We start from the raw sequence: 10,212 nt of genomic DNA on the forward strand, positions 1-10,212 counted from the left end.
AACCCGGCGGCCGCTGGGCCTCCGCGCCACCCGCCGGCCGCTGGGGGGGGGGGGGCATATAGTTGCCCCCCCCTTTACTTCTGCGACGATATCGGCGCAACGCGAAGAGATAGAGAAGCGAAACTTTGCACACATCTTCCTGAATACCTAGCCGAGGTTGTGTCCAAATTTGGTGTCGATCCCATTTGAAATGACGTCACAGTGACGTCATAAGTGAAATTATAGATTTGCGACTCTCATATTCCTCACGATACATCAGATACATGGGACCGAATATAAAGGGTCGATTATTGGTCAGAAACTAGATGGAAGTGTAGTTAGATGTTTTAGGATGACAGCAGGTGCTGTCTAGTTCATTTATAGTTGAGTTTCATGCTCAGCGTCATCAGAAACGGTCCATATCGGAAAACGACAAAACTTTATGACGTCACTGTGACGTCATCTTAGTTGCTACAACCACCAACCTTTCCTTAAACATTGCCTAGGTATTCATTTGAAGCTATGCCAAGTTTCACGTTCGTAGCTCATCAGGTTTCGGAGATATTTCACAAAACGTAAAGGGGGGCAACTTTATGCCCCCCCCCCCCCCCAGCGGCTCGTGGGTTAACAAAAAGCGAGCGCCGCCCGAGGAACGTAACACCAAAGCATTATCACTGATCATTTGCTCTACTAAACAAAGCAATATATGGTCAGATCACGAGCAAAAACAAAATAGTGCGAAAGATGTAAGCCCCAGGGACTCACCTTTGATATGCAGAAGAACTGTGTGCCTCTCGTTTCTCTAATGATGCATTCCCTGGAAGGCAAAGAAAGCGTGATCGAAGTGCAGCAAAAAGGCAACTTAATCTAAAAATAAGGTACTTTAAAACCAAATAAAATGTCGCGGTATATCAACAAATTAAAAAGACAACTAAAGCAAAAATGCAAAATAGCCAAACAATTAACAAAAGGAAAAAGAAAATCATTCAGTTTCATTAAAACACTTACCGGTAAATGGCAAAATAAACGAACTTAAGAGAAATATGCTTTTTAAATCTTGAATACCTGTGAAAAGAAATAGAAAAAAGATAAGTGCAGTGCTACAAGACATTCATCATACGCATGAACATCTTCAGTGTCGGCTCTATTCGCAGTAACACCTAGATGAGCGTGTGAATATGTACGATAGAGGACGGATGACCAATGACCTAGCGCAGCAGCACTACACAGCTTCGTCGTAAAGCAACTTCGTCGTGTTATTCTAACCACTGCCTCCAAAGCTGTTACTTTCACCATGAACAAATAGACGGTGTTCATAGTTATGCCAGTGTTTGTGCATTTTATTTTTCGATATTTTAAACAAACGAGGCGATTAACAACATTGAAGACTAGCATATCGATGGCAGCTTTGTGCGCGCTGTAGATACGTGCAAATTGACATTGAGATCGTATCGAGATCAACGAATGAAGTGACAAGGAGTGAGAGTTGAGACTCAGCTTCTCAACGCGGCACAGCGTCTCTGGACGGAATGTGCGTATCATTGGACCACGATCCACCATCTCCACAGCGATGGGCCACCGACATAATTCTGCCTGACTAGATTATAAACAAGTAAAGTGAATGACAGTGAATCGGACAATGAACAAAATGGAAGAAGCTCAGTACCACACATAAAGTATAGGGGGAGAGGTTGTTTCACAGTGGGACGAATCACAAACAAAAATAAATGTGCGACCGCGAAACAAACACGAATCAGATCCATCACTCGCCCATCTCTCCAGTTCAGCGTCTCAGTTCATCATGTACTCCATGAAGAGCGCGCGCAGCAGCCGCGACTCGTAGGTGACGGTGTTCTTTCCCGGGTGCAGGTTCGTCTCCGCCAGAGGCGCCTCGATCGTCGTCTTGATATTCTTGCCGAAGGCCTCGCAGTTCTCCAGGAACTGGATGCACTCGTCCAGCGTCTTGTCGTTCACCGTGATCATGTTCTTGGCGAGCATCTCGAACAAACTGAGGAAGCAGCGCTTGGCGTAGTACCAGGTGTCCGTGCCCAGCTTCTTCTGGTACGGTTCCAGCGACTTGATCACGCGAGAGATACCGAACTCGTAGTTACCTTTGCCACAGTACAGCGTGCCAATGACCAGATTCACAATACACAGGTGGAATATCTTCTTCTCGGGATCTTCAAATGCTAGAGATTCCTCCTCTTTCTCAATTTTCCGCATCAGTTCCTCGGCTTCCTCGTTCTGCGAGGTCATGATGTAGGAGACGCACAGGTTGGCCAGCACGATCGCCGACACGTCCAGGATGTTGTCGTAGTGCTTCTTCACGATCGGCTCGTAGAAGCCGGTCGCCTCTTTGAACTTGTTCTCCTGCATGAAGAGGACGTGCGCCACGTTCAGTTTCCAGACGTCCGAGTCTGAGCAGAACTCGACCGACTTGCGGAAAATCTTCTCCACCTGGGGGTAGTTCTCCAGGTCCCAGTAGATCTTGGCCTGCGCCATCAGTACTGGGATGTAGCGCTCGAGCGACTCTTCATACTCGTTAAGCGCGCGCTTGATGGACGCTTCGTCCTGTTTGGCCCGCGCGTCCTGCACCTGTTTGGTCAGCTTCCGCAGCTGTTCCGTGTGCTTGGTGCTGATCTCGTCGAACTTTCTGTACGCCTCCTCGATGGAGGTCTGCTCGGTGATGACGGCGTCCAGGAAGTCGTACAGGTACGGCGTCAGGTAGCGGTAGGTGAGGTCAGCGTTCTCCGCCAAAACGTCTGCGGCCAGGTCGTAGTACTCGTACTTGCAGTAGAGCAGCAGCAGGTTGCCGAACGTCTCCGGAGGGAATGGGTTCTGCATGAGCAGGTACTGCAGCTTCTGGAAGCCGTCCGACGCCTTCTCATCCATGTTCATGATGGCCTGGTTGTGGAGCGTGACGGCGTCCAGCTCTTCTTCGAGTCTGGGAGGCATGTCTGTGAGTGCCTCCCGCGCCGAATCAAAGTTTTTCAGCTGGTACTCGACGGCCGCCTTGAGGTTGAAGGCCTCCACCAGCGCGGTCTCGTGCAGGGTGAGCGTGTTGCCGACGCTGCGCACCTCCAGACCCTCTGTGGTCATCCCGACACTCAGCTCGGGGTACTGCTGGATCCCCTGCTGGATGATGTCCGCGATCGCCTTCAGCGCCGGCGCGTAGTGCTTCAGCTTGTAGTGGCAGAGGGCGATGTTGTAGGACAGGTGCGGCATGTAGCCCACCACCTGCTGGGCGTGCGTGAACTTGCTGCACGCCTCGTCGTAGCGCTCGTCCTTGAAGAGCAGGCAGGCGTGGTTGATGGTGGTGTCCGGGTCGTCCGACGGACACTGCTCCACCATGCTCTTGGCACCGGCCAGGTCCTCCTGGCCGTACTTGATGGCCGCCTGCAGCTTGGTCACCCGCGCCGCGTACTCGGGGTTGTCGATCTGACTGGTCTCCTTCATGGCCTCCTCATAGCGGCACGCCTGGTAGAGCGCCTGCGAGTAGTACAGCCGGTAGTCCTCGTACTCTGGGAACAGCTGCACCAGCCGGCCGTAGTACTCGGCCGCCGCGTCAAACTCCTGCTGGTAGAAGTGGCAGTAGCCGAGCAGCGACAGCGCCGCGCGAGACGTCGGGTACGTGTCCAGAATGGCAGTCAACATCTGAACGGACTCCTTGTACTGACCGTCCCGGATCTTCTGGTATATGGTCATTGTGTACTGACCATCGCGAATGTTCATGAAATTCATGTTTGAGATTTGCTTCCAAAGTGATACCTGTCGATACAAAGGAATACAGTGGCTTAGCACATAAGGATTGAAGGATGATTACGGAGCGAGCGAAGCGAGCGTAGTCTTTCCTTAGATTAACGGAAATTTCTGAGTATGAGCGGCCGGCCGGCCGTGGTCACGCTTTTGCGAGGCTTATATCTCAGCAACCACTTGACCGATTTACACGCGGTAATTTTTGTAGGGTAGCTTCATTCCTTCTACCAAGTATTGGACTATTCCCGATGCATGTGGGTGACCCCTTATGCACGTGCCACGTGCAAAACGAAGAGGTGTCACTTTTGTAATTGTTGCAATATCTCGGTAACTACTTGGCCGATTGCGCTGAAAGTTGGCATGTAGGTAGGCACCCACTAGGCACTGCATATACATGTGCCAGAGTTGGGGTGCTGCTGCACGTGCGCACGTGCAGGGGTCGTTTCCAGATCTCGAGAACGGCTGGACCGATTGCGCTCAAATTTGGTACACGGTTAGGGACCGGTTAGTAGGGTGCCGTGCACAAGTCAGTTGGGACCCATTTAGCACGTGCGCACGTGCAGGGTGCCGCTTCCAGATCTCGAGAACGGCTGGGCCGATTGTGCCCAAATTTGGCACATCGCTAGAGACCAGTTAGTAGGGTGCCGTGCACAAGTCAGTTGGAGGTACCCCCTCGCAATTTCGCACGTGCAAGGCCCACCCTCTCGCTCGCTCCGTTAGTCGCCCCACAAGGCGTTATACTGGTATTTCAGTGTGGAATGGTTGTTGCCTTGGGAAATCATTAGGCACTGATTTTCGAAATGCTTAGGCAATCTGGTTTTATGATGAGAGTTGAGTTTGTGCCAGCAACTTTTTGTAGCCTTTGAATGGATCAGTTGATGAAGACAGCTGAAGTCATCTGGAGGTTATTGTGCTTCCTCTGACCTCAAACATAGCATTGGAAGTTCCAGGTATCTGATTTGACAATATAAAAATTAGGAGACTGAGACAGGATAAAAGATACCAATTCACATACCAACAAAATCCACATCATATGATGTGGATTTTGCATACAGCCACAGTCAGTCTTGTCCACTGTGTAGCTGAGAGCTGAGCATCTGTCTTGGGTATCTATTTTGACAGTGCAGTGCATGATCCAACACAATGACAATGACTGCACCTGTCCATGCTACCCTACCACCAACCAAAGCTAGCACCGTTATATCACCATTCAGTGAAAACCATTTTTGCACTCTGGGCTCAAAATTAAATAAAAAACACAGCATATTATGTAAAAAAACCTAGAAAACAGTTTAGTACAGGAAGCAGTGACCATCATTGTCAATTCAGAGGCTAAATCAAGCTATTTCCAACTAGGGTATCAGACTGAGACTGACTGAGACTGACTGCTAATAATGACTATGACATTAATTTATCAACATGAGTAAAACTTTATAAAATGACCTTAAGTCCCACTTAATGACAATGATTATTACAAATCATTCTGCCAGGAATATTAAGGTAGGTCACAAGAAGCAGTATTCAATCACAGCAACTTCATTATCATTGAAAGGCAATGGGCACTTTGACTTTATCCATTTGACTGCATTTGATAATTAGGACTTAGTTTATATAAATTGCTTTTCAGCATCACAGTAAGAGTTTCTGTGACAAAGAAAAACACTGGGGCACTATTGCTTCTATTAGTTCTATTTTTCTGAGCTTGCTGCCAGCCTGCGAGCATTTCAATTTCTGGCTCCCATTTAGTGTAAGTCAAGTATGATGAAAGGATCAGGATCACCAATGACAGGAAGGAAATGCTGACAAACTAATCAGATCAAGATGAACAGAAAAACCAGCAGCATGTTATCAAAGTTACGCCAAACTGCCTGGGCCCTTAGGTATGCATAGCTGTGTAGAACCTCAGCATACATAAAATGACAAACCTTGTGTTGGTCACTCAGAGAGTGAGTGACTCATGGATCATCCATTCAGCCATACCAAATTGAAATAAAATCAAAGCATCCTGAGTGAGCACCTTAGCAACTGCATGGATTAGGTACTGTTAGTTATCCATGGCAACTGCGAGTAGCGACTCAGACTAGGTGAACCGTGAAACATCTTATTGTAACATTCACCAGCAATGGTTACTAGTTAGCATATACGAACACTAACTTAAAAATTAAAATAGTAAATTAGAATACATGCAAATTATACCTTCACCAATCACCCACCTCAAAACTGAAACACCTCAACCTCCCACCAACTTTCGCAGGCTTTGTAATTTTTCGACACAGGAATGCTCATTTATCATGTCGCAAGCGCGTAGCAAACGCTCTCTTGACGATTAGCTGCCATATTAGATAAATTCCCTAGTCGGAACTTTTCCCTACGAAATTTCGACTTCAGAAATAAATAAGCATTATTCATCCAAACATTTTTATTATTTTTCCATTAATATAAAACAAAAGGTATCTTTCCCTTCTTCCAACTTTTGATTCAACCATTTTTCATTGTGTTAAAAATAAGAAGAAAGGTGCATTTCATGCAGCTATGCATAAAACACTTCATATGGAAGCAAAATCCCTCTATCTCTTTTGGCGGGATTGGACATTGCGTGTTGATTGCGTGTTGTCTCTTGTCGCAGAAATATTTTGATTTGTGAATTTTGTCCTGTTGCGGCCAACAGTACGGTATTACCTCATTAACTCATTTATACATTGGTGGTGAGTATTTATCATCATTGGGAGCTTGAACTAGAATTCAACCATTTAATTTTGCAGATCTCAGTAGGCGGAACTATGGTCAAGCGTACCCATTTTCGGGAACGCATTTTCGTTCCCATGTTTGGGAACGATAAACCCAAATATGGGAACGCCATGTAGGCATTATTTAAAACAAGAAAAAGAACCGTTAAATGACGTCCAAAAAATATAAAACGATCGTGAACCGCCTGATATTTGTCTCAATATTGTTGGGAAAGAGTTTGATATTGTAAGGCCCATCGTAGTTTCAAATCGTTCCCCTATTTCTAAAGCAGTCCATCATCCGGGCCGCGAGCCCAAATTTGGGAACGCTCTCGTACACTGGCGCTGCAAGCGTTCCTTATTATGGGAACGGCGTACCCAAAATTGGGAACGATTTCACTGACGCCTTTCAGGGACTCTTTTCATTAACAAGCATCACGTCCAACGCCGCAAATTATTGTTAACGCAACAATCATCAGATGACCTTTCCGGCAAGACCGTCGCATGTTTCGCCCGGTCTTCTGCGCTTTTATTCCCGTCGATCTCGCAGCGGGCACACCCCCCTCTGCAGGATTACGTAATTCACAACGCTCAGCGATGTTCAACAAGGTCTTCCATACCTATATCCACCGTCCGCGCTGAGGGTGGAGACATGTCAAGCACCTGTCTGTTTATCACCGATAGTTGACGAGTACAAGGAAGTATCCAAAAATGGGAACGCTGAATATGTTACACCCTCAAAACACCTAGTCCCAATGAAAATCTAGTTTTTTCCTTTCTTGATGAGTGTAAGTGGCAAAAGGCCTGGTAGGATGGGCACGAGGAATTATCGAAATCAGCATAAAAATTATAAATAAGCCACACAGAGCGAGCTATATAAGAGAAATTCCCCCAAAACGATCACGCTTAGAAACACGGAAGACAAAAACCACGCTCATGACGCTCCTTATAAAACAACTCTAAACAGCTAGCATCCAAATAAAATATGTCTTTCCGGGAAGATATAATACAGCTGGATAATTTTCAACCGCTTAAACTGAGTTTACAACAGTAGCTCGGTAAATTCACTCACGTTCCACGCGGTCGTCCGCCCCGACACAAAAGTCAACAATATTACCTCGGGACCGTCCGCGTCTTCGCTTGCATTTGTCAGCATCTGGTGTCGATAGTATGAAAGTTCATAACCAGGCGAAAATTATTATACTTTACCTCAAACTAAAAAATGCTTCATTTTCCTTAAAATTGCATGTTAAATGTCGTATAACCCATATTTCCACCATTCTGTCATTTTCAAAAAATCATTAAAAATATCATTCCACGGTCAATTTCCTTGTTCCACGGTCAGATTAAAGATAGCTTTATGGAGATTTAGTAGATACTTAAATCAGCGTGCACTTTTTTGAGACGTGATGCACTTTTGAGTTTTAGTGGGAGAACGGCCGAAAAATTGCCTTCCGTTCTCATAAATGGGAACGCCCGTTCCCATATTTGGGAACTCCGTTCCCAAAAATGGGAACGTTCCTATATTTGGGTACTCATGACCATAGTTCCGCCTACTGATCTGGCTATTGCTATGCAATTTGAATTACGGTGTCACGGACCGTATTGAGTGGGCCTGTATGCCGGATGCTTTTCATCTTGAAAGCTTTTTCATATTCTACCATTTCATAGTCATATGGCACCCCAACAGTGTTTTCTTTTAGGTCCTAGCTCATTAAGGTCCCGTAGCCGGTCCCGTAGCTCAGTTGGTAGAGCGTTGGACTCCGCGTGGTGAGAGCACGCGTTCCCGGTTATAACAGTCCGGGTTCGAAGCGCGACGGGCGCTCGACATTTATGGGCCTCCTGACAGGTATGGCTGCGGTTGGTGGCAGGCCGTAGCCAGGCGAAGTCAGTGAAGGGACCGGCCGTGCGCGGCTATGTGCGCACGTTAAACTTTGGACTCTAAATTCTGCCATAGATCCGGAATTGCGCGATCGGAGGGTAGAGGGCAGGGTCACCGCAACAAGCTTCGCTTAGCGGTGGTTCTGTCCTTGTGAATCCTTCCTATCAAAAGGTTTGGACTAAATTTATTTAAAAAAATAAGGGTGGTGTGCTCCTCCTTTTTTCCAGGACTGCTGTGTGCCATTATCTCAATCTGGACGACGGTGAAAACAGGGCGCCTGGGGCGATTTGATCAAGGTTCGTGAAATTCACATGTGACATTTAGCATCCTGAAGGCCCTTGGAGGGGGGAGAAGCTCCAAATGTCATGTGACTAATATGCCCTCCGGCGCCCTGTTTTCACCGGCGTCCCTCAACCTTGCCATTCAGATAAACCATGTTTTTTATTTTCAATTTCTTCCTGCCCTGCCCATTTTAATACCCATGGCTAGTATGAATATGATATTACATGTACCTAATCTGCTCTCGTTCTAGGCTGTTTCCCGCTGCTGACCATGTGGAGTAGTACCGAGAAGCCAGCCCAGGGTGGCGGGTTCATGCAGTCACCCGGCCAGTTTGGCTCACCCAGTGCTGGCTCCACAGAGAAGCGCCAGGATCGTATCCAGTCAGTAGTGCCTGTGGCTGTGGCCACAGTGCTGGCCACGCCCCAGGACCAGCCGCTGCGGGTGTCCGGTGCTGAGGTACACATGGCAGTGTTGGTGGGTCGGCTGGAGACCATCGACCGCGGCGGCACCAAGGTCTCCTACACCCTGGCCGACGAGACGGGCACTCTGACGGCGCTGCGCTGGATCGACGCCGAGGCTGGCCCCGAGCCGGACTCGGACCTGGCCGAGGGCATGCTGGTGCGGATGGTGGTGCGCGTGCGGCCCGGCCCCAGCAAGGGCGGCGCCGGCTCGACCAACATCATGTGCTTCCACCTGGAGGCGGTGACGCCCGAGGAGGAGCTGATCCACCGGCTGGAGGTGCAGCACGCGGCGCTCACCATCGCGCACGTGGCCGCGCTGTCGGCCGGCGGAGGCGCTGCCAACGGCGGCGGCGGCGGCACCGGGCTGACCAACTCGATGGTGGGAGGCGGCGGCGGCGCCGACGTACCGATGGTGACCGGCGGCGGGATCGTGGGTCTCAGCCCGCAGCAGCAGATGGTCTACTCGGCGATCCACGCGGCGGTGGGCGACCAGGGCGTGCACCGCGACCAGGTGTACGGCTCGCTGACGGGCAAGGTGCCGCGGCCCGAGATCGACCGCATCATGGAGTTCCTCAGCAACGAGGGACACATCTACAACACCACCGACGACGACCACTTCAAGGCCACCGACTGCTGAGCGGTGAGCCGCGGACAGCCGGGAATACGGCGCTGACGGTTTCAGCCGGCTGGGACGGCGCGGTGGTCTGACGCTGACGGTCGGGGAGGCGCCGAGTCCGGCGCTGGCCGGTGAGAGTCCGCCGCTAGCGCGAATGCACGCTGGCATGATCGTGAAAGGGTCGCTGGGGTGCCTAGAGCTGTCAGCACAGTCGACTGCTCGACGGTGGAGATGTTGGATGGATGTTGTTGACCGGGTGCGATCGTCCTGCTTTCATGGTGACGAAGAGGCGATCATGGAAACCGTTCTCTGAGCTCAGAGGTCGGTTCGGGGGGGGGGGCAGGGAGGGTCAGTTGTCAGTTGTCACGTGCCGTTCTATAGCACTGCTGTGTGCGGGGCAGCTGTCCGCCCCAAGCATGCGTTTCAGTCTGTCAGTCACGTGTGTTATTTCATGTCAAACAAAGCGTGGTCATTGGAATAATACAAGATGTTTCCTAGAAAAGTTTAAAT

The 10,212-nt window shown here is 49.2% G+C and overlaps 2 protein-coding genes across 3 annotated transcripts; one reads left to right on the forward strand and one right to left on the reverse strand.

Annotated features, from left to right (window-relative positions):
- Positions 1 to 1,291: 1,291 nt before the first annotated feature.
- Positions 1,292 to 6,009, reverse strand: LOC122377604 (tetratricopeptide repeat protein 30A-like). The gene is made up of 2 exons (XM_043357826.1): positions 5,949 to 6,009; positions 1,292 to 3,747 (listed from the first exon to the last, which is right to left on the reverse strand). The coding sequence occupies exon 2, from the start codon at positions 3,718 to 3,720 to the stop codon at positions 1,771 to 1,773; it is 1,950 nt and encodes a 649-aa protein (XP_043213761.1). The 5' UTR covers positions 3,721 to 3,747; positions 5,949 to 6,009; the 3' UTR covers positions 1,292 to 1,770.
- Positions 6,010 to 6,302: 293 nt separating this feature from the next.
- Positions 6,303 to 10,211, forward strand: LOC122377610 (replication protein A 32 kDa subunit-like). Of its 2 annotated transcripts, XM_043357842.1 has the most exons (3): positions 6,303 to 6,440; positions 8,571 to 8,639; positions 8,876 to 10,211. In XM_043357842.1, exon 3 carries the CDS (start codon positions 8,896 to 8,898, stop codon positions 9,721 to 9,723), a length of 828 nt encoding a protein of 275 aa, XP_043213777.1. In that variant the 5' UTR covers positions 6,303 to 6,440; positions 8,571 to 8,639; positions 8,876 to 8,895; the 3' UTR covers positions 9,724 to 10,211. The 2 variants fall into 2 exon arrangements, with proteins under 2 accessions (XP_043213777.1, XP_043213775.1); XM_043357840.1 differs by lacking the exon at positions 8,571 to 8,639 and having other exon boundaries at positions 6,307 to 6,440.
- The last annotated feature ends 1 nt before the right edge of the window (position 10,212 follows it).

This window comes from Amphibalanus amphitrite, unplaced genomic scaffold, assembly GCF_019059575.1.
Source record: "Amphibalanus amphitrite isolate SeventyFive unplaced genomic scaffold, NRLGWU_Aamphi_draft 000047F_arrow, whole genome shotgun sequence".
Taxonomy (NCBI): Eukaryota; Metazoa; Arthropoda; class Thecostraca; order Balanomorpha; family Balanidae; genus Amphibalanus; species Amphibalanus amphitrite.

What these genes read in the sequence shown, in the direction of transcription:
- LOC122377604 (XM_043357826.1), bottom strand. Translation starts at nt 3,720, where the DNA reads ATGAATTTCATGAACATTCGCGATGGTCAGTACACAATGACCATATAC.
- LOC122377610 (XM_043357842.1), top strand. Translation starts at nt 8,896, where the DNA reads ATGTGGAGTAGTACCGAGAAGCCAGCCCAGGGTGGCGGGTTCATGCAG.